Source organism: Neophocaena asiaeorientalis, unplaced genomic scaffold, assembly GCF_003031525.2.
Source record: "Neophocaena asiaeorientalis asiaeorientalis breed wild unplaced genomic scaffold, Neophocaena_asiaeorientalis_V1.1 scaffold249, whole genome shotgun sequence".
NCBI lineage: Eukaryota > Metazoa > Chordata > Mammalia > Artiodactyla > Phocoenidae > Neophocaena > Neophocaena asiaeorientalis.
Window position 1 is genome coordinate 9,303,873 of NW_020172625.1, and position 24,331 is coordinate 9,328,203.

At 39.3% G+C, this 24,331-nt stretch overlaps 1 protein-coding gene across 10 annotated transcripts in view; it reads left to right on the forward strand.

The window, feature by feature from the left end:
• The window catches only part of TRPM3 (transient receptor potential cation channel subfamily M member 3), a 783,705-nt gene that overhangs the window by 674,091 nt on the left and 85,283 nt on the right, over positions 1 to 24,331 (forward strand). For all 10 annotated transcript variants that reach the window (XM_024738980.1, XM_024738984.1, XM_024738979.1 and 7 more), the window contains 3 exons: positions 12,435 to 12,535; positions 13,934 to 14,068; positions 20,090 to 20,140. In XM_024738980.1, the coding sequence (XP_024594748.1) occupies positions 12,435 to 12,535; positions 13,934 to 14,068; positions 20,090 to 20,140 (287 nt within the window). The remainder of the gene's footprint in view (positions 1 to 12,434; positions 12,536 to 13,933; positions 14,069 to 20,089; positions 20,141 to 24,331) is intronic.

Consider the following 24,331-nt stretch of genomic DNA (forward strand, 5'->3'; position numbering starts at 1 on the left):
TTTTTTTTTTTTCCTTTGAGAGTAGAAACTTTGGTTCAACCTTGTTTTCCCCAGGGCCTAAAAGAAAGGCTGATGGAGAATTGCAATTCAATAAAACTCTGTTGAGTAAATGAAAACAGCTGGGGATCCAGCTCTCTTCTCTAAAGTCAGCCCTTAAAGGCAGTGAAATGAAGACATCAAGAATTTCAGCAAGGAGTGGGAGGTGGGGGTAGGTGAAATGGGTGAATGTGGTCAAAAGGTACAAACTTCCAGTTATAAGTAAGTTCTTGGGAGGTAATGTATAGCATGGTGACTTTAGTTAACAATGCTGTATTTTATATCTGAAAGTTGCTAATAGAATAGATCTTAAAAGTTCTCATCACAAGAAAAGAATTTGTAACTATGTGAGGTGATAGATGTTAACAAAATTTATATTGTACACCTAAAACTAGTACAACATTTTATGTCAATTATATCTCATTAAAACTGGGGGAAGATGTTTTTAATAAATAAAACCTCAAGCCCAAATGGCTTGACTAATAATAATAATAATAATTAAACAAGCTGATTTGTGAATTTTAAGTAACATTTTACTGTCAATTTTGGACCTAATCATAGGGCATTAGAGAATATTCTGGCTTACTTCATTAATGCAATGTGGGTTATTTTGTGATAAAGGAAGCAAAAACCTGTTTGCCTACTTCCCTTTTTGTTGTAGGTATGATGTTCTAAATTTCTATGAATCAGAAAAAAGAAAAGTTCAGCTCTTAAAACCAGATTGCCTGAGTTTGAATCTCATCTCTGAACCTCTTAGCCATCTCACTTTGGACAAGTTTCTGTGCCTCAGTTTCCTCATCTGTAAAATGAGGATAATGGCACCTCAGAGCTTGTTGTGAGAATTCAATACATTAACACTGAGAAACAGTGCCTGGCACAAGCTAAGCATGAAAGAAATATTAGTTATTATTATCTTTCTTACTTACTAAAGATAAACCAAGAAAGAAAACTCCATCTCCCCACAAAGGGCTCTTTCACTCAGCTGTCTGGGTTTTCTCTTACAAGCCAAATCTGAATTTCTTCAGCTAAAGTTAATCCAATTTTTCCTGATTCCTTTTAACTTTCTCCTGGGAGTCTACCTGAAGTTTTTTTTACCAAGAGGAGATAGTTATCATTCAAGGCAAGAAAATAGAGCAAAGAATAATTATCCACAGACCTCACATACTTTATATGTGTGTGTTTCAAGCCTTTAATTTGTTTTTTCTCAACATAGCAGCTGCATTCCTAAGAGAGGCTCACAAGGCTAGGTCATGTCTCTACTCTGAGAGATAACTGAAGGTGTATCCTAGCAACCAAGTCACATGGCAGGGCCTTTCAACTACTTTTCTTCCACCTTTGTGGTTTTCATGTAGGTAGAGAATCTGAAGTCTTTAAATGAATGGATGGATGGGTTTTCACTGACTTACTGCATTTAGTTGCAAAACTTACCAGTAAAGTAAATTGATAGAAATGAATAGAATTCCTGGGAAGAATATTTAATCCAGACAAGATTCTTTAGATAAGACAAGGAAAGGCCCAAAGATCCCAGCAAGAAGAAATGTTCCTCAATTAATATAGGGATGGGCGGCATCATCCTATATATCACAGAATCAATGCACTACTAAGACCTTGCAAGGTCAGTACCTCCTGCCCTCTCCCACCACCACCCAGTCCATCAGCTATCCATGCTTAACTATCCAGGTCAAATGACTCACCCAACATTTTTATTTGGAAACTCTCCCAAAGAGAGTCCACAGCTCTATTTACAACCCATTGAAGTGTTTAGTGACCCTCAGGGTAATAAAAAACAAAACAAAACTTTCCCTAATAGTGATGCTCAAGTCCCTAAATAAATATTGCCTGCAACACGTACCCATTGGTGCCATGACATATTTGGGATGCCTTACCTCAAGTGGGCTCTAACTCTGCTCCAAAACTGCTTCATTCTTTAAGCCTCAGCCTCAGACACATTCTCCATGTTCCTTCCTTCTCTTCAAGTCCCCACTTCCTCTCACTCACAGCAGATGTTATCCCCTCTTACTTAACTTACAGTATTTAGGTTCATCTAAGCTCTCTTCTTTTCCTCTCATGAATATGTTTCTTCACTCAGCCTCATTGCTTTTCCTCCTCTCCCTGAAGACCTCTCTTTGCTAAAACCAACTACTCCCTGGCGTCCATTCTCCAGGATCTCAACTATCACACACTTGCTCTTTCCTCTTACATTTTCAATGCCTCCCTCACCAGTGGCTTTTTCCCTTCTGCTATAAACACGCTCCGGGTACTTGTTACCTAAGAAGACCTGGCTCCTCTGCACCAGGACCCTCAAGGAAGCATCCTACTTTTCTCATTTAACCATCAAACTCTGAAAGGTAGCCTGCCTTTCTACCAGCATTCCTCACCCTCCACTCACTCTAAATTCTTGACTTACTCACTCTGCAGATTCTTACATTCCATATTCTATCCCAGCCAATTTATTCACACAGCTTTCAGTGACTTGATGATGTCATCTTTATCCTCTTCTTACTGCAACTCTTTTCCATTTTGAGGGAAGGCCTCAATTTAAAGCCTAGTTCTACAAGTTAATCCACCTCTCTGAGCCTCTATTTTCTTTTCTTTTTTTAAAATTTTATAGTTGCTCTATTTAACAAAATTTATGCCAACTTCTCTATCTATATACATATGTGTTTTAAAATCAGAGCAGCAGACACACAAACTGTTAACACAGGACTTATAATAAATCTTAAAACATGTTACACCATGTTTTGTTTTCCGCTCATACTGACATTGACAGATTCAAGATTATTCCAAAGGCTGAGCAGCATCATGTCTTCATTTTCTCGGGTGGTTTTATGGTATGTCCTAAAGAAAGAGGGATGGAATTTTTGAGGGTTAATACATTGTGTTCAGTTTAGTTCAACCAACAGTTCTTGATCCATAAGAGGGGCTCACAAAGTGTTTTGGACTGGGGATAAAAATTTGAATAAAATAGAATCTATTTGAGTATACTTTAAAAAGCTTTTTTCACTGTCATATCATAAATATAACAAGGTCATCTTGTTTCTGATCCCCCAAAGTAAGAAAATCTATTTTAAAAAATAAATTAAAAATGATTTTAGTAGTAAGTACTATGAATAACATTTAGTGAGTAGAGATCCTTCAAAATCAAGGTAAGAAAGAGTGGACAAATACTCAACACAGTTCTGCACCTACCTTCTCCAATTTTGTTGGAAATATGTTCATTTCATGACATGAAGCTACATGTTGACAAGATGTTTTCTAAAGTTCTCTATATGGGGAAGACAGCCATTTTCTGCTTTCTTGTTTTTTTTACAACTTCCAGGAGCCCTCTTAATTCCTTAAAAAGTAAGTACTATAGTTCTGAAAATCTCAAAAAGCTTAGCTACATATTCTATTTACAAAATTTTTGAGCCTCCGTTTTCTGATCTGCAAACTGGGGATAAGGATATTCACTGTACAGATCTTTGTGAGCATTAAATGAGATAGTATATATAAAATGCCTAGCATGTAATTGTATATATGATGGCAGTTATTTTTATTTTTCATTGGTGTCAGAGATACTGAATATTCTGCCTTTCTGACTACTCCTTTGTTTCTTTCATTAAACCCTCTTACTTCTTCACTCTGCCTCTGTCAAACTTTAAAAGTACCATAACTTTAAACAGCACATCTGCATGAATAACCTCCAGACTCACCTCCAACCCTAGCTTCCCTCCCTGCTCCCTTGGTAGTCAAATTCAATCAAATTAATTATCATAAAAATAAATATAAATAAATGAAAATAAATTCTTTGCCCAAAAAGCTAATTTCTACCATTTATGTTCATACAACAGCCATCCTTTTGGCTATCGAGGTTCAGAGCCTTCATCAAGTTCTTCCTCCCTTTGTTCGAGCAAATTCTTGTTAATTCTGGACATTTTTACCATCATAATTTCCTTTATGTCTATCCCTTCTTTTCCCTCCTTGCTCAGTCAGTATCATTAGGCCTTCAGGACTTTTTATCTGAATTATTGCAATGGCCTCTTAAGGGATCTTCCTGCTTCTTGTTGAACATATTCCTATCCATCTGCTATGCTTCAGTTAGAGGAATACTACTAGTGCAAAGATCTGATCAAAACACTCTTCTACCTACAAAATCCTTCAGGACTTCCAGTATAGACCTGGCAACATAAATTTATCATTATCTTCCTAGAAAGCTTCAAAAATCAATAATGAAAAAGGAAGACAACAGCAAACAAACTCCATTTTTGGTAAACTAGGAAAAATTCCAAAATATTTGTATATGTGGGACATTTGTAGGAGGAAAGGGTGAAAGCTGAGGAGAGAGAAACCAGCAGTGACAGTCCTCAGAAAGCACCAACAAAAATGTAATTCCTAGATGTGAGGAACACCCTAAGGTACAAAGTTCTCTCCTTTGTCTGGAACAGCATGTGCAAGAACAAGATGGAGTTGGATGGTGGCAGGAGACCCTCCTGTTCCTGACTTAGTACATATAAGTAGAGGAGGTGAGCCACATATGGAGTTATTCAGATAAGCCATGTTTGCAGGAGAGAGTTTTCCTTCATGGTAGCTGGGAAGAAAACCTTCCAGCTGTGAGTAATAACTGGCCTGGAATGCTACCCTGGGCCCATTATAACCCAACTCACTAAATGATAAATAATAAAAAAGGAATTAGCATACAGATTTATTCTAAGAAAAAAATAACAAAAGAGCAAAATGTTTTCACAGAAGACTAATATTCTATAAAAATGTTTCCAGGGAACAGATGAACATTATGAGTAAATACTTTACCATGAACTTTAAAAAAATTAAATCTCAATGAAGCACTTATCTATGAAGAAATACTTCAGAGTTGGAATACCAAAATTCAGGTAAGAGTAGGTGAGGCAGCAAGAGGAGATAAAATGTGAATAGCACTCAGGAATAAAGTAAAGGGGGAAAAAAATAAAATTATCACAGAATTGCAGAAGAAATGGAAAATGGTACAAGATCAAATACACATTGTGAAAACCCCAGTGCAGGACACAAAGAATAGAAATGAGGAAAATATTTATAGAAGATAGAAAAGAGATCCAACATAAACATACTTGGTGACTCCAAAGAAGACAACCAAAATAACGGATCAGAACAAATATTTTGAAATATAATTACTTAATTTAAAAATATAATTTAAGAATTTTTTTATTCAAAATTTTTAAAACTTTGACCTGGATATTGAAAGGGCCACGTTATGCTAGGAAAAAAATGGATTCAGAATCCTCAACACCCACACTTAAAATCCTAGTAAAGTTACTGAACGTCAAAGAAAAATAAAAGATACTTTGGGCCACCAGGATAAGTAATCAAGTCTTTTATGAGGTGAAAATCAAGCTGGCCTCAGACCTTCTTACAGTAACATTCAATGCCAGGAGTCCATAGAGGAATAGATTTTATATTGAACCAATGTCATTCAACTACAATGACTACTGAAAAAGCAAAACAAAACAGTTTAAAACGGTCTAGAACCCTGGCAGTATTGTTCCCTTAAGTTCCTCTTAAAAAAGACTATTGGAGAATTCAAGCTACCAACCAAGAGATGCTTGGTTGGTAAAATCACTGATTGTGAGCATTGATACTAGAATCTAATAGAACTAAGATTAAAAATAAAAATGGGAATTTGAGTAACAGAACAGAATGTAAATGTTACTTTCCATTTACATAACAATAAAAAAAATTAACAGGAGGAAAAAGGGTGAAGGTAAAGTTGATAGGCTTTTTGCCCATTATTATATCTATGCCTTTTGCCTAAGGAACATAATTTAAGACACAATTCAAGTATTAGTAAAAGAAATATAAGCGTATTTGACAGCACAGAGTAAAACACTAAAAATACAATCTTATATTGTAAAACTGAATGGTGGAGGAAAGGAAAGGGAGAAAGGGTCCATGCACTAATTTTATCATGATTGCAATAGAAAACTAATTAATGCTTGCTGTCTAGAGAAACATAATTAGGAGCCCACCCCAGACCAACTGAATCAGAATCACCATTTAAACAAGATCCCCAGCTAAATCATATGCACATTAAAGTTTGAGAATTGGTACCATAACAAATTACCACAAACTTAGTGGCTTAAAATAACAAAAATATACTCGTAATTCTGGAGGCCAGAAGTCTAAAATTAAGGTGTTAGCAGGGTTATATTCCTTCTAGAGGCTTCAGAGGAGAATCATGTCCTTGCCATTTTCAGCTTCCAGAGGCTGCCTACATTCCTTGACTGTGGCTCTTACCTTGTATCAATCCACCCTGTTGCTTTCATTTTCACATGTCCTACTACTATGATCCCCCTATGTTCCTATTCTAAGGACTCTTGTGATTACATTGCATAAGGCCCATCAGATAATCCAGGACAATCTCCCCATTTCAAAATCTTAATTACAGCAACAAAATTTTTCTGCCATATAAAGTAACAGCTTCACTGGTTCCCAGGATCAGGACGTTGACATCTTTGAGAGATGGGGGCATCACTCAGCCTACCACAAACTCCATTTGTTCAGGTCTCCCTCATCCTTCCCCATCTCTCAGAAAATTCTACTTCCTCCTTAAAGTTGCTCTGACTTAACTGACAAGAAGTGCTCTAGACTTATTTGTATAGCTTTTACAGAACTTACCGCTTTGTTCTTTGATACAGAGATTTGTATACTTGTCATATCTCTCCTTTTATTCCATTCCACCTCCATTCTTATTAGATCATAATTTCCTTGAGGGAAGAGTTAGGAGACATGCTTCCATTCCCATACTCTGCTGACAGTGCACACACTGATTTCATCAAGGACTTCTTAATTGCCAAATTCAGTGCACACGTTTGGGTTCATTTACTCATTCAAAAAATAGTTATTAAACACCTATTATGTGCCAAGCACTGTTTTGGACTCTAAGAATATAACAGTGAATAAAGAAGACTCAGTCCCTGACCTGTTGCAGTTTACATTCTGGTGAAGGAAATAAGTAATAAACTAATAGATGCATAAGCTAGTGCTCAGTAATGAGAAGAGTTGTGAAGAAGGAAGACCAGTCTTTTCACTTGCTCTCTTTGCAGAATTTGCCCTAATGACCATCCCCTCTTTCTTGAGAACTTCTCTTTCCATAGTTTAGGACACCATGATCTCCAGTTCTCTTCCTATCTCTCTGTTTGTGTGTGTGTGTGTGCTTTCTTTCTAAACATTTGCTTTACTTTCATACTTTTTAAGTATCGGTTTTTCAGTTACCCATCTTCTGCTGTCTTCTTCTTGTCACCTTCATGCTAATGTTTCCCAAATCTGTATCTCCAGGCCTGACCCCTCCCCTGCCGCAGACCTCAGTATCTAGTGGCCTCTGGTCATTCCCACCTGGACATACCACAGGCATTTAAGCTCAACATCTTAAAGAATGAAATTCTTCTGCCCCCAAATGCTTGTTTTATCTTGCATTGCCAATCTCAGTTGGGTTCCCAAGCTGGAGACAGGGGAACATATTTGACTTCTCTTTCTCTCTTGCTCCCCACTTTAAATCTTACCCAAGCCTATCAATTTTGCTTTCTAAATATCCCTCCATCAAAGCTGCTTCTTCAGGTTCTCATTATCCCTTTCCTAGAATGCTGCAAAACTTTCCTAACTGCTTCTCCAGTCCACTGCTCTTCCAATCTATCCTCACACTGCTCTAGTGATTTTCCTAAGTCATAAATCTGACTGCATTGTTTCTGAGACAGAGTCCTCCAGTGGTTTCTCCATGACTTCAGGATAAAACAAAACTCCTCCACATTATTTATGTCTTTCTATTCTAGCTTCATCTCTCTCTGCTTCTAACTCACACTATACCCCAAGCATTGAATCTTCAATGTCTTCCCATGAATTTTCCAAATTCACTGAGTTATTTAACTCCCCAATCTTTGCATACATGATTCGCTTTGCTAGAACACTTTTCTTCCTCTCCTTTGTCTAGTGAACTAATCCCTTAAAACCAGGTGTGGCTATTACTTATGCAGGGAAGATTACCTGCAGAAAGAGGAAATAATAAAACCATATGTTAATGTCTTATACCTACTTGTTTTCATTTCTATGTCAGGACCTTTGCACTTGATGTTTCCTCTTCCCAGAATGTTTTCCCCCCAGTTCTTCACGTGATGGCTTTTTCTAATCATTTAGGTCTCGATTCAAGTGTTACTCTCCTGCGGGTCTCCTGTTCACTCATTTTAACAGAGCAGCTCCACCACCCTGATCATTATCAGTACTATCCTTAGACCTGTGCTTTCAAGGGCCTTCTCCATGGCCACCAGGGATCCCGCACCAGCTAGGGCTATAGTACCATACGGTGGGGAGGGCAGGGACTGAGCTGACACCAGGACCTGCATAGACCCCAGACCCATTTCAATACTTCAGGGCATTTTTGAAACTTCTGTTTCCCATACAGGATCAACCAGATGCCCCAAAGTACTCCCAGACTTGTGCTATGAGGTTATCCAATGACTCCATGTCCAGCCTTGGTTTCAGGAGGGCAGCCTGGCCAGCAGATCACTCCAGCTGACTGGCACAATACTTTTGTCCTGGGATCATATGAAATGGGTTGCCAGAATGTTGCTGCCACTTTGATTTGGAATGACTCAAATTTTTTATATAGACACAGGTCCCATATATCCTGGGAATGACACTGCTCCTTCATAGCACTTACACGTTCTGAACGTTCTGCTCCTTCATAGCATTTACACACACTGTTTATTAATTCATTTATTTTCTGGGTGCCACTCCTCCACTAGAAGTAAGTAGTAAGCTATGTGAAAAGAGTAACCTTAGATATCTTGTTCACCACCAGACATTCAGTGCTAAAACAGTTCCTGGCACCAAAGGTATTCAGTAAATATCTATTGAGCAGATAAATGAATGATTGCATGAAATAGTGTATTTAATTACAGACCTCTCTCCTTCTCTAGAATGTAAGCTCTCAAAAGACAAAGGATTTTGTCTTATTCACCTTGGTCTTCATACTGGCATAGTGCCTGCCCTATGAGAAGGCATGAGGTCAATATCTTTGAATTGATACATAAATAAATAAATGAGTGAATGAATGACCATATAATATCTAGACTTGAGGTTCTTAACCTTGTCTTCACAATTCTAACGTGTAAATGACGTTAAGAACCTCTAGTTCTTAAAAGCTGTTAAGAAACTTTTAAAACTGCAGCGCTCAGGACCAGTTAAATCAGAATCTCTGAGGATACATCCCAGGCATGAGTATATTTTAAACTCTCCAGGAAATTTCAGTGTTCAACCACAGTTGAGAATAGGGTGACCAGCCATCCAGGTTTGTGCAGGACTGAGGGGTCTCCCAGGATTCAGAAATTTCAGTGCTAACACTGTGACTATACCAGGCAAACTAGAATGGTTGGTTACCCTAGCTGAGAACCACTGATTCAAACTGTCACCCAGCACCAATCTTGAGTGATATATTTTCAATTTTTGAAAAGTCAAGACTCATCAGTTTCATGCTTTCATTTGACACTTACCTGATTACATTCAGGCAGTTCACGTTGACCTCAATGACTGCTTTCTGCTATGTGTTCTTGTTCAGATTTGTGTGGCTACTATTGACTTGGGTGACATACAAATTTGTGGCATACAAATGGCAAGGGAATGATTAAACCATTACAGCAGGTCAGCAAGGACCAATAGGGCAGCTAAGCTTCCTTAGCTGGAAGTTAGCATAAAGTGCTACCTTTCCCAATGCAACTCCATTGAGCCTTCATTTTTCATTCTCCTTCAAAATGTTGACAGTACGTTCTGACACATTCCTATTTATCACTTATGCATGTCAGTTACCCTGGTATGAGCTTGCAGTCCCTGCTGTTATCTGAGGAGACAAGAAATACTTTTCTTAATGGAAAAATCCCTATGTAAACTGAATTAATATTTATCATTCCAATTAATCTAATTCCTAATTAATTTACTACAAGTATGTGATTTATACTGAACCCATCAATATCTGGACACCAGAATAGAAATGCTCTTTGACCCTTTGACCTATGAAGGGAACATAGCACTGCAGCTCTCTAGGGCCTTGTTTTTCAAAGGGTGGCCCTAGATCATCAGCCTCAGCATCGCCTGGGAGCTTGTTAGAAATACAGAGACTCAGGTCCCACCCCAGACGTACTTAATCAGAATCTTTGGAGGTGGGGCCCAAGAATCTGTGTTTTAAAAACCTCTCCAGATTATTCTTATGCATGCTCAAATTTGAGAAGGGGTCATCTAGAGAACACTTCACTTACCTAATTCTTCACATCATTATCTCAAAGCCCAGAGAGAAGAGGTAAGGGTAAGCAGAGGAAAGAAACATGTGGCACAGTGGTCCCCAAACTCTGCTGCACATCGAAAACACCTGGAGATCTTAAAAACTATCTGCGCCTGGCTCGCCACCCAAGGCACCTTGATACCATTGGTTTGAGGTGCAACCAGGGCACAGGGATATTTTAAAACCTTCCCAGGTGATTCTAATGTACAGCAGAGATTGGGAATCACTGATACAGCAGCCATATCCCCAGCTCCTTGCTTTGGGCTTCCACTGATGAAGAACCCAGAGGAATGGGCAGCATCAGCATTTTCCATCCCTCCTTCCTTCACAAACATCAGAATCAGCAGGGACAAAATGAAGGGAAAACTCACTGAGTCTGAATCTCACCTCTGGCATAATGAATGCTTATTCTGTTTACCCTCTGTTAGTAGCTGTTTGATCTTTAACCTCTCTGGACCTCAGTATCATCTGTCAAATGGAGACAGTAAGACCAAATTCCCAGGATTATTTGGGACATTACATATGATAACATGTGGATGTGCCTAATACTTTGCCATTCGAAAACATCTGATGCAGGAAAGAGTGTCATCTCTTTATCCTGCTCCCCTGGAGGTGGGACATCCAGCAGCATGAAGTCTGGCAAATATTTAGGGATGTGTCTTGCTCATTGCACCAAGGATATTGATGAATTGAAATAACCCTGTTCACGTGTGAGTTCATTTATATAATCCAATTTCAGTCTCACATCTCAGCTGGGTAAACAGGATAACTTTATTATTATTATTTTTTTTTGCGGTACGCGGGCCTCTTACTGTTGTGGCCTCTCCCGTTGCAGAGTACAGGCTCCGGACGCGCAGGCTCAGCGGCCATGGCTCATGGTCCCAGCCGCTCCGCGGCATGTGGGATCTTCCCAGACCGGGGCATGAACCCGCGTCCCTTGCATTGGCAGGTGGACTCTCAACCACTGCGCCACCAGGGAAGCCCAACAGGATAACTTTTATTGTCCCCATTTTACAGATGATAAAACAGTGGCTTAGAGAGGTCCAGTGCCACACAGCAGTGAAATGGCAGACTCAGATCCTCTGACTGTAGCCCATTTTTCTCTTCATTCTCAATCTCACATCCCGCTGCTTGGCAGGTTGCATTTATGGACAGGATACATTGATTTAGACCAGCTCTGTCCCAGTAAACCATCTCTGTGATGATGGAACTGTTCTGTACTTGCACTGTCCAATTCAAAGGCCACCAGCCACATGCGACTATTGAGCACTTGAAATGTGGCTACTATGAGTGAGGAATTAAAGTTTTAATTTTAATTAGTTTAGATTTAAATAGCCACATGTAGACAGTGCAGATCTAGTGACAGAGTCTGGAGAATAATGGGAAACTGAAAAATTGTTCAGTGGTTTCTACTCACAAATCAAAGTAAACCTCAGCCACTTGTTTGCCTTTGTCTTAAAAGATCTTCTTAACTCTTTTTCAATAGAGTGTTAAAGCTGGCTCATTTTCTTGACAAGGGCACCATCACCATGCAATATATAATTCAAATGATGCCTTGAAACCAGTGATTGGCCAGCAGAAACAAAATGTGTTGTAGAGCAGGCTTCTCAAACTTCAACATGTATAGGAATCACCTGGGATCTTGTTGAAATACAGATTCTGATTTAGTAGGTCTGGGGTGAGGCCTGGGATTCTGCCTTTCTAATAAGTGCCCAGGTGATGCTGCCGCTGCTGCCCTGTGAACCACACCTTGACTAGCAAAGCTGTAGAGCAGTAGTTGGGTTAATATTGTCTCCCTTCACTCCTGGGGACGTTTGGCAATGTCTGGAGATATTTTTGGTTGTCATGGTTTGGTGGGGGAGGTGCTGTTGGCATCTACTGGGTCCTGAGATGCTGCTAAATATTCTACAATATATAGGACATGATAATTATCCTGCTCAAAATGGCAGTAGGGCCAAGTATAAGAACCCCTGCTGTACAGCCTAGTCTGCTCTCCAGGAAGAGGGGGTGGATGGGAGAGCGATGGAGTGGGTCTTCTTGGTATAATAACTGAGTGCTGTTTTCTCTCTCTCATTCTTCTCTCCTACTTATCTACACACAGGAGCCAATGCCTCGGCCCCAGACCAACTGAGCTTAGCTTTAGCCTGGAACAGAGTCGACATCGCCCGCAGCCAGATCTTTATTTATGGGCAACAGTGGCCGGTAGAGTATATGTTGTCACCCCTGAAAAGCCCACTTGCTTGGGCAAGGGTATTTGTTTAAGGAATCTCTGAGAGCGGCTCAGGAAACCGCTGCTTTTTCTTTAAGGTGGAAATGTTCCTTTGTAGCTGTCCTCATTCTCAGCTCCCTTTCTTATATTTAGGAAAACACTGTCATCTGGTGGAAGATATGGCAAAGCACAGCTCCAAATGTTCCAAACATTTCCATCTCTCTGAGTGGCCTTTGATAGCTATGTTTAGCTGCAACTAATGCCATTTCTTTTATATGCCTGAAAAAATATATATAAGACAAATTTGTGTTAATTAAAACTAAGTAAGGAGCAGAGTTAGCAGTTTGTTTCTGGTTGTCCCGGAGGTTTCTGCTGCCATGTGGTGGCACCCCATGCTGGTGTGGGGCTGGGTCGCACCTTAGGATACAGAATTAGCAGGCTTCCACGTGCCGGTGCCATCTGGTCCTGGAGGCTGAGCACAGGTCCTCCCTGAACCCAAGAACAATACAGAGTCAACGAAAGCTTTATATAACTGTTCTTGGTTTGTTTCCGTCAACTGGCTCTACCAAAAATAAAAACTTGGAAAATTGGCCATTGGGTGGTGTATGCTTGTATGCCCAGGAGGCAGCCAACAGTCTGGGATTTGATTTCTGTGCCTGGAATCACTGCAGGACAACACCTTCATGTACAGGTCTTTTTTAACCCTTCCTCTGCCCCAGAGAGCTTCTGCCTAGGATTGAAACCCTGGCTTCATTTAGTGCAAATGAATTACTAGTGTGGAAAGATTTGTCAAGGAATCTGGACACCGGGAAATTTTTGTGAAAGAAGTTAAATAAAACCCTAATAAACAGACCAAATGACCTAAATAGTTACTGGGCCTCTGTGTAGAAATGGGCGAGGTGGAGACAAGGTAGTATCACTTAACTAACAAAAAAAAAGAACAGCCTTCTTTCTGGTCTGTTTACTAGGATCCCTCCTCTCAGGTCAGCCAGGAGTCCAATTTAGAGCCTAAGGAAGATGACAGTGAAGACAGTAAAGTACTCACTTTGGCACTTCACTGGTTTTGTAGAAGTTTGGTCAGAAAGTTGGAAGAGGGAAAGCCTTGTAAACCCTTGCACCTTCTCAGAATCTAGAACAAAAAAAGAGATTCAAGGAAGAAGTAGCTTTTGGAACTAGAGATCCTTGTGTTCTGTTTGCAAAGACAAGCCCCAGAACATAGGAGAGAGTGTGACTGTCCCAGAAGTGGGTTTGGGAAACTCTTGCCAGCATGTTCTTGGGGGTGCTGAAGGTTTACCAGATGTCAAAGGCATCCATTTCTAAACTATTCAGGAGAATGCCAGAGAACTGCATCCTTAGACCCTGGGTCAGACTAACTCTGACTTGATTTGCAGGTGGGGTCTCTGGAGCAAGCCATGTTGGATGCCCTAGTTCTGGACAGAGTGGATTTTGTGAAATTACTCATAGAGAATGGAGTAAGCATGCACCGTTTTCTCACCATCTCCAGACTAGAGGAATTGTACAATACGGTAGGACCAAGCTAAGGCACATTTTATTTTCTCTACTTTTTGTGTGTGTTTGTTTTACCTTCTCCTGCCCCCCACATGTCTGTGAGTCCCTGCCCTCCCCTCCAAATGCATGGATCATTTTCCACAAATGCTCCCTTAGACCTGTATAGACAACAAACACCAAGTCACCAAGAATCCACTTGTTTTAACTGCTCAGTTGTCAGCATCTAAGAAGCAGAAAGTTACGTGATCACCAAAAGGGTAGTGTTCTCAGGTTCTTACACAAAAGCATACGGCTCTGGAAATTAGAACACACTTTATTCTGTAAGCCCAGAGGGTGTTTGAGGCAATCAGCAGAGGAGGATTGATTTAACTCCAAGCATCGAAGGAGGCTGATTATCCTGCACCATCTTGTTATCCTCAGAGCTATAAAGTTCATTCATTCCACTATAATAGGATAAAATGTAAAAACCTCTTGTTTGGAGTTACCCAGAAAGATTTTTTTTGTTTTGTTTTATAATGATTTGCTAATTCATTCACTAGGGATACCAAGAAGTAATCAAAAGAAAACCTACTCTTTATGAAGTTGTTGAGAGTATCCAGTGAGTTAAGTACATCAGCTCTGAGCTGATACTCACTAAAATACAATGAAGTTTAAAGAGTAGATATTGTTTTCCCCCATTTTACAGATGAGGAAACTGAGGCCAAGAAGAGAATTGGCTTATTCAAGATAACAAAATTTCTAAGTAAAGAAAGAAGCCAGTACTGAACCAAAGCTTCTTTCTCAGAAACTGTTTTCCCCTCATTTGTCACAGTGCCTCTTTGTCCCACCACCCACAGCACTAATGAGATGGAGCTTGTTGGCCTGTCCCCAGCCAGTGATAGGTATTAGCTGGTGCCACCCTGGCTCTGTAACATTCCCACTGCTGGAAGTAGAAAACAAGTTAGTGGAATGACCCCACGTTTCTGTTTTCTCTGCAGATTTTTCTCAGTTCCGCATACTAAGGCTTTCAGTAATAATAGGCCAGAATGGCAGAGTGGTAGACCCAGCCTCTATCCCCCGCCCCCCGACAAAGATCAACAATTAGACAGCTATCCACAGACAAAGACAGCTCTAGGAGAGCTCAGGAGTTCAATTAAGAAACTTCAGCAAAACAGTGGAACAAAAAATATCTGAAAATAACCACACAAAAAAGAGAGGAAGAACAGCTTCATTGTGTCTGTATCACCCTGTCCCCTGAGGCAGCACAGCTCTGTGCCAAGAGGAAGCTCCTCAGCTAGAAATAGTTCCCCTCACTGGAAAAGAGAGAGCCAGTGAGCCTTTCAGGGCACTGTACAAAGGACACACTTCAGTTTCACCCCGCCCAGAGACCTGCAAAGCTGAGACATACTGTGATAGCTAGCAACACAGTATGAGCCAGGCTGACGGCTGAGTAACCACGGTTCCCAGGGACCTGCTCTGCAGAGGACCCCGGCATTTTTCACCAGTGAAGAAACCAATAGCCAGCACAGCTGCCACAGAGCCCTGCAGATTTCACTGGCTTTTGCTCTACAGATACTTGCGTTCATAGACACCAGTCACCCAAGCCCCTCACCACTCCCTCTCCCCTCACCCCTGCTGGCGCCTGGGGTCCACACCAGCAGCCAGCCCAGGCCTCTGTGGCTACGCAATTGCAAGAACCCAGCCTAGACCCCCATGGCTGACCTCCACTGCTGTGCACACTCTGAAAGCTAGCACCTCTGGCTGTGCACCTGTACACTGCTGGCCTGACACACACCGCCACGGCTGTGGAAATGCAAGACCCTAGAACTGCAAGACCCTGCAGCTACATGAGTACACTCCATCAGCAAAGGCTGCATGTGGACCAATAGCAAGTAAGGAGATTGAATCAGGAATCAAATACCTCCCAACAAAGAAAAGCCCAGGACCAGATGGCTTCACAGGTGAATTCTACCAAACTTTTAAAGAATTAACTCCAATTCTTTTCCAATTCTTCAAAAAAAATTGAAGAGGAGAGAATGTTCCCAAACTTATTTTAGGAGGCCAGAATTACCATAATAGCAAAGCCAGATAAGGACACTGCAAGAAAAGAAAACTACAGGTCAATATTCCTGATGAATATAGATGCAAAAATTCTCAACAAAATACTAGCAAACCAAATTGAAGCACATTAAAAAGATGGTATACCATGATCAAGTGGGAGTCTTCCTAGATGCAAGGATGGTTCAACATATACAAATTAATAAATGTGATACATCACATTAATAGAATGAAAGACAAAAATCATGATCATCTCAGTGGATGCAGAAAAGATATTTGACAAAATTCAACATCCTTTCATGGTAAAAACTCTCAACAAATTGAGTATAAAAATAACACACCTCAATATAATAAAGGCCATATATGACAAACCCATAGCTAACATCATACTCAATGGTGACAGATTGAAAGCTTTCCTTCTGAGATCAGGAACAAGAAAATTGTGCCCACTCTTACCACTCCTATTCAACATGGTACTGGAAGTTGTAGCCAGAGAAATTAGACCAAAATAAAAGGAGAAAAAGCAATAAAAATTTTTTATCCAAATTGAAAAGGAAGAAAGAAAATTGTCTCTGTTTGCTGATAACAGCATCTTGTATACAGAACATCCTAAAGACTCCACCAAAAAATCTGTTAGAACTAATAAATTCAGTAAGTTTCAGTATACAGAAGCAACATACAAAAATAAATTGCATTTATGTATGCTAACAATGAACTATCTGAAAAAGAAATAAAACAATTCCATTTATAACAGCACCAAAAACAATAAAATACCTAGGAATAAACTTAACCAAAGAAGTGAAAGATCTATATATCAAAAACTGTGACATTTATAAAAGAAATTGAAGAAGGCACAAATAAATGGAAAGATATCTCATGTTCGTGAACTGGAAGTATTAATATTGTTAAAATGTTCATGCTACCCAAAACCATCTATAGATTCAATGCAATTCTGGTGGCATTTTTCACAGAAATAGAAAAAAACATTCCTAAAATTTGCATTGAAACACCAAAGACCCTGAATAGCCAAAGAAATCATGAGAAAGAAGAACAAAGGTGGAGACATCACACTTCTTGATTTCAAACTATATCACAAAGATACAGTAATTGAAATAGTACGGTATCAGCATAAAAACAGACACATAGACCAATGGAACAGAATCAAGAGCCCAGCAATAAACTCATGCATATACAGTTAATTAATATTAGACAAGGGAACAAAATATAGGAAACAATATGGAGGTTCCTCAAAAAAATTGGGGCCGAGGGGCGGGGGAAATGGGGAGATGTTGGACAAAGGATACAAACTTTCAGTTATAAGATGAATATGTTTCAGGGATCTAATATACAGCATTGTGACTGTAGTTAACAGTACTATATTGTACACTTGCAAGTTACTATGAGATCAGAGCTTTAATGTTCTCACCATAACAACAGCAAAATGATTATTAAGTGAGGTGAAGGATACGTTAACTAACCTTATTGTGGTAGACATTTCACAATATATACGAGCATCAAATCACACTGTACACCTTAAACTTACACAATGTTACATGTCAATTTTATCTCAATAAAACTGGGGAAAAAATAATAATGGGGTTTTCAGTAAAATAAATAAATGAAAACACAGAGTTGAATGACCTTCATATAAATTAGAGAATCAAGGGAGTAGAGTGATTTATTCCAATGATTGGAAAGAAGTAAGTAGGAAAGTTATAGATCAAGAAAGGCCAATAGATTTCATCACTCCAGTCAAGTCTAATCAGCGTTCCCTAGAGTACTCTGTTGAAGGATTATGGAACAGTGAATGGCCTCAGTGATAAGAATAGCTAACATTTTCTAAGCACTATTTTAATAGTTTTATAAACATTTCATCATTTAATCCTCACAACAGCCCTACCAGATAAGTGGTAGTATTATCCTTATTTTATAGATAGTAAGACTGAGTCACAGTTAAGCAGCTTGCCCATGGTCACAGCTGGTAAGCAGCAGGGTCAGGTTTGGAGCCAGGCATTCTAACTCCAGAGTTTGCATGTTTAATCCCTACACAATACTGCATCCCTAGTGGAAAAAGAGTTCTGATGAGTATGTCCGCCTGAAGGGGCCAGTAGTTGAGGCGGTACACAGGGATTGTCTTGAATACTTGAATGTGTTCCAGCAGTGCTTAAGGATTTGCCATCACTGTTCAAGAGCTTCCAATACAGTCACCAGATTTAGCAAACAAAAATACAGAATTCCCAGTTAGGTTTGAATTTCAGATAAAGAACAAATAATTTTTAGTATGTCTCACATATTGCACAAGACATACTCAAAATTATTCATTGTTATTGGTCAAAATGTACAAAATTCCAAATTTATTTATAAAATAAATGTCGTGAGGATGTAATATACAGCACAGTGACTATAGTTAATAATATTGTATTGCATATTTGAAAGTTGCTGAGAGAATAGATCTTTAAGGTCCTTATCACAAGAAAAAAATCTAAGAACTACGTATGGTGACAGATATTAAATAGACTTATTGTAATGATCATTTTGCCATATATACAAATATCGAATCACTATGTTGTACACCTGGAACTAACATATGTCAATTATACCTCAATTTAAAAAAGATGAGGAAACATAAAAGCAAAAGAAGCTGTAAATCAAAAGATTAAGAGATATAGTTACATTTAAAACTTTGATACATAAAAAATACATGAATACTAAAAAGAAATACAAAATAGGCCATCAGGGCTTCCCTGGTGGCACAGTGGTTAAGAATCCGCCTTCCAATGCAGGGGACAGGGGTTCGATCCCTGGCCCAGGAAGATCCCATATGCTGCGGAGCAACTAAGCCCGTGCACCACAACTACTGAGCCTGTGCGCTAGAGCCCGCGTGCCACAAGTACTGAAGCCAGTGTGCCTAGAGCCCATGCTCTGCAGCAAAAGAAGCTACGACAGTGAGAAGCCCATGCACCGCAACTAAGAGTAGCCACCACTCGCTGCAACTGGAGAAAGCCTGCACACAGCAACAAAGACCCAACACAGCCAAAAGTAAAAACAAATTAAAAAAATAAAAAGCCATCAATATGACAAATAAATGTTCAACATTAAGAATTAATAAAATGAATGAAAATTAAAACAAAAAAAGAAGTTATTCATTGGCTGTCTGGAATTCAGATTTAACTAGGCATCCTGTGTTTCATCTGATATTCCTGTTCCTGAAAGACAAGAGAATGGCAAACCACTTCACTTTATTCTTACCTTAAGCAACGGTAAGGATCTTTTGCACAATGTCAGAGTTGAACAGTTGCGATGAAGACTGTATGGCCCACAAAGTCTAAGATACTAACCATCTAGCTATTTACAGAAAAATTCTGCCAAACCCTGCTTTAGCCAGTTTCTCATTCATTATGGGTAATAAACAAGTTGTGATTGGCACTGTGCCAAATTGTAGTTCTAATGCAGTAAACTGGCCCTTTTGTCTCCCCCTGCTGCACAGCTAGCCTCTTTTTTTTTTTTTTTAACATCTTTATTGGGGTATAATTGCTTTGCAATGGTGTGTTAGTTTCTAATTTATAACAAAGTGAATCAGCTATACATACACATGTGCTCCCATGTGTCTTCCCTCCTGCGTCTCCCTCCCTCCCACTCTCCCCCTCCCACCCCTCCAGGCTGTCCCAAAGCCCGGAGCTAATATCCCTGTGCCTTGCGGCTGCTTCCCCCTACAGCTAGCCTCTTGAATGATGTTTTAGCCCAGCTGTCAACAGAGTTGATGGCCTCCTTTGCAAAGTTTGAATCTAGAACCTCAAATGCTTTTTCTTGAGGAGCCACAATCCAAAAACCTGCCACTGTGTTTGTTTAGAAAAGACAGATACAACTGAGCAACTAGAACAAGGTTCATCTTAATGAACTTCCCCTCCGCCAGCCAGAACCCTTCCTTCCAGATCCTTGTTGCCTTGCCAATGAGAGCCCCTGACTAGCAAAACCATTTGATTCTTCTTTATTGTTTTCAGAGACATGGGCCCTCAAACACATTGTACCACTTGGTCAGGGATGTCAAAAAGGTAAGAACCCTCGCGACTGCAGGTCGGAGGCCCTGTCTTGACTGCTTCCTGTGATTAGAAAGTGCCTGTTTTGCATGAGCTGCCAGAGTATTCCTGTCCCTGCCAGACCCCCTCATTTCAGGACACAGTGTGCGTGTATGTCGTTTAACTTTGACATCTCTGCTTATGATGCAGCTGCAGTTTTATCGCCAGTCTCCGTGGTTTTAGATGCTTTCATTGGACATAATGCTTTCGGGTAGTGGAACCCTAGGCTTTCCCCCCATGCCTTGTGGATTTATGCCATTACCTGTATTTTTTCATGTGCTCCTCACTATTTGGGGAACTCGTTTCCATGCTGTCCAGCTGACCATGAAAGGTATATTTATTTACTAGCTCCTGATACAGTGTATCACCGCCACATCTAGCATGACACAGAGCATATAGTAAGCGTAGCTCAAAAAGTCTCAGAGAAACAGAGACTACAACATATATATACGTTCCATTCTGCTAACACTTTATTTTCTCCAATATATTTTTTCACATTCATCATCAAATTTGATGGGGGAAAAAGCCAGTTGGTTTGGATCTAGTAGATTTATGCCCAATTTAAAAATGAGGAGGTTGAAACACAAGGAGGTGAGAACTGTACTGAGTGGTTGGTAAGGAGCTAGAATTAGAACTCAAATCCTTGAATAATCATAATCATAAGTAATGGTACCTAGGATTTAGTGATGACTAGGTATGTGACACTAATCCTTCTATGTGTCTTAGCTCATTTCATCTTCACAACAAATACATGAAGTAGAGTTGTTATTTTTTTTTTTTTTTTACTATATAGTGTTATTCCCATTTATAGATGAGAAAAAATGAGGCAAAGGGAGGTTACATCTCATCTTAACCAAGTGCTTGTTCTGCCCCATAAAATCTCTTTCCGAGGTAGCTTCAGTTCTGAACACTTGGCAGCGTTCCCAGAAAGTGATGTTTTAACACCAAAGGATAAAATAAATGGTGACGCTTCCCCTACCACATACACATGTACACACGCACACACATACACAGGTATATCCACCTACCAGTTGGTAGCAATTCTTTGCCAAATTCCATAGGACATACTCGGAGAAAGCTACAAAGTGAGGTAAAAAGTAGAGTGCCATTCCTTCATCTCATAGGAAGTCATAGGCTAGAACTACCCTTTAGGTGTCCTGTAGCCACTTACTAATTTTTCCTTCGAAAGGCCCTGGGGCTGATTATAATGTACCTATTAACCAGCTGGACCTTTGCTGATAATGAGTTAAGAGTACTAAAAAACCTCCTTCTGTAGGCCCTTGGGAACTTTACTCCCATCTCTGCACAACCTTACTGAAAAATTTCTCATCCGTGTGAGTGAGTGAAGCCTGTAGTTCTTTCAAAGCAAGGGAAATAGATGCTATGCCATCTGTATATTTTACCAAGATCACACCTTTCCATGGTCTGCCTCATTTCAAGCCACAAACATACCTGCCCTCAACAAACCCACTTCTCTTTTCCTCACGTCTTCCTATTTTGTTTAATTAATCTTGGCATAAAATTTCCTGGAAACTAAACAGAAGTATCTCAGAAGATTAGATGTACACACCAAACATGTATTCTTTGCCAAGGTACTTGTTGCTCATGTTCAAAACTCAAAATGTTTTGAGGTTTTCTAAAATAATAAGTAAAATATCCCCCTCACCTTAATCTAGTCTGTGTCACTGAAGGAATTATGAGGCTTTCTGAAGAGACAGCTGTGTGCCTTTGTCCCTTAGTCCCAGCCACTGGGCAGGCCAAGCCTTCATATAAAGTCACTCATCTACCTCCATCACCAAGCTTCTCAATGTCTTGCCTGATTTTCAAAGAGATTTTTGCAGTTAGATTTTAATGAATATAAATGATTGAAATCTCTCCTAATAGGTTCTCTTCCTCGTAGGACTTTGCTTTGCATATCAGTTTCTTTTTTCTGAAGTTCCATTAGCTGCCTCTTACATTTGCTTACATTTAGTGGAAGGCATGTAGAGTATTTTTAAGGTAGGGTTTTCTTTAACTTCTTGGCTAAAGGTATACCTCAAAAATAATATAGACTAACAAGACAGGACAGGATGGTAAGAATTTGGGTGGACTATCAGTTCGGAGCAGTTTTATTTTTCTTTCAAGTGTGATCCAAATACCAGAGCAAGAATATAGTTATACGAGGATTCATCTACTTACTAATTTAGTAGCGGGAAAAAAATAACAAATCATTCAGGATAGTACTGAAATGGCTTAGGAAAAATTTATCCTTTTTCTTGAGAAAAGAGACTGCTAATATGGTTGGGAGAAACAAAAGCCTATGTTTAGTTTCTTCCCTTGGGAAGAAATAGGGGCAGGAAATGCAGACTCCATTTATTTCTATGATAAAGGTGAGTGTCTGACTATTGGAGAGCAAGAAAGAATAACAAGGGTAGCCAAAGGAGCTGTAAGTGTCTATGTTTTATGGATGAAAGTAGCTAAAAATGAGGTTTTTTTGTTTGTGTTTTTTTTAAGAAGTGAATGAGAGAGAAATTAATATTGGTAAACATCTTCCTCACAGTTTATGCCAATAAGATATGCAAAATCTACAAAAACTAGGTTTAAAATGCTAAGAAAATCTTGGGCAGTTTAAACAGTTTTCAAAATTAAGGAACATAATAATTAGCATGTGCTTTGTGCTTTATGGTTATAGGACTTTATGTACATGTTAATTGATTTAAGCTATGACAAAAATTAATCAGTAAGTGATAAGCCCTAGTATGAAACGAATGCTGTTCAAAAATTAGAAACACAGTTCGGGACCTTAAACGTAGTGTTTGATAATATGTCTGTAAAATAAAATGTAAATAACTAATGAACCCAGAGAATGCAGTTAGGAATTATCAGACCATCATTAAGTTAACCAGCATATCTCCAAGTCCAACTATCCTTTGAAACCAACAGAACTGAACGTGGAGAATTACTCCCAAGCTAGTTTCAAAACCTTAAATTATTTATATCAAGGGAGCAATCTAGGAGCAATGAGGTAGAGTTAGTATCAGTCAGAAATTTAAAATATCAGCCAACCCAGTTCCCTGAACCTTTCTTGTGCATAAATCCATTGGATGTACCAATGCTCTCATATTAAACCAGAGTGGCCTGAGTCTGTCCGCTTTCCATGAAATCTAACTTGCCATTTTAGTAGCTAACTGTCTGCTCAATTTGTGCCTCTGTATGTTTTAAAGTAGTAGTTTTTCTTTCTTAAATGTACTAATACTTCAGATTGCCTCAATTATCCCTCCCTACCAAAGAAGGGTGATATTTGAGTATTATTAAGAGTAGTGGTGAAATTATGATAACTTAAAATTCAGTTATATGGAAATCAAGACCCAGAGCTTTGCCGAATTTTAAAGAAAAAGCATTTCGGACACACTTTGGGGGAAAAAAAGGACATTTTCATAACTCCATCTGCTGAATTCATGCAAATTTTCAAAATTCTTAATTTTTAAAAGATTGGTTGCCCAGTCTACTGCCATGCCGAACACTGAGGGAATGTCCTCTTTTCTCATGAATTTTCACCAGGTTGGTCTTTTCCCCACTCTCCCTTGGTAAATCTTACAACCAGCTATCATTTTATACCTTGCATACATCAGAAGGAAACAGTATTCTTTGAAGGCTTGTTATGAGTTTCAAAGAAAAAAAAAAAAGTTTCCTAAACAGCTGAAATCTGATAGTGATATCATGAGCTGACATCTGAAAACCAGAGTGCATTTAGAAGAACAGATCTAATAAGTGAATTTAAGTTATTCTTTTAATTAAAAGACATCCTTAGGCATGGCATGGATTAAAATTTAGCCTCAGAGTAGTATCTTATGGCATGAAAAAAAAGGAGACAATGTTTTCAAGTTGTAAAATTTACTTACCCATGGATCCAAGCCTCTCTATTTTACTCTGTGGATCAAATTATTTGAATCCTGTGGCTTGCTATGTGTTGTTAAGGCATGAAATGGGAAATAAGTGTTCAGACTTTACCAGTTACCAAAGTAATTACCAAAAACGGGGAGCAGGGAATAACAGAAACAGCAGGCAGAATGAATATTACTGCAGTATATTGACTTCCTATTCGAAAAGGAGACAAGCAAAGGAAGACTCCTCCAGAGGCTTTTGGACATTACCTGTGGAATATGAGGAGGCATTTTTCTCTGCTTT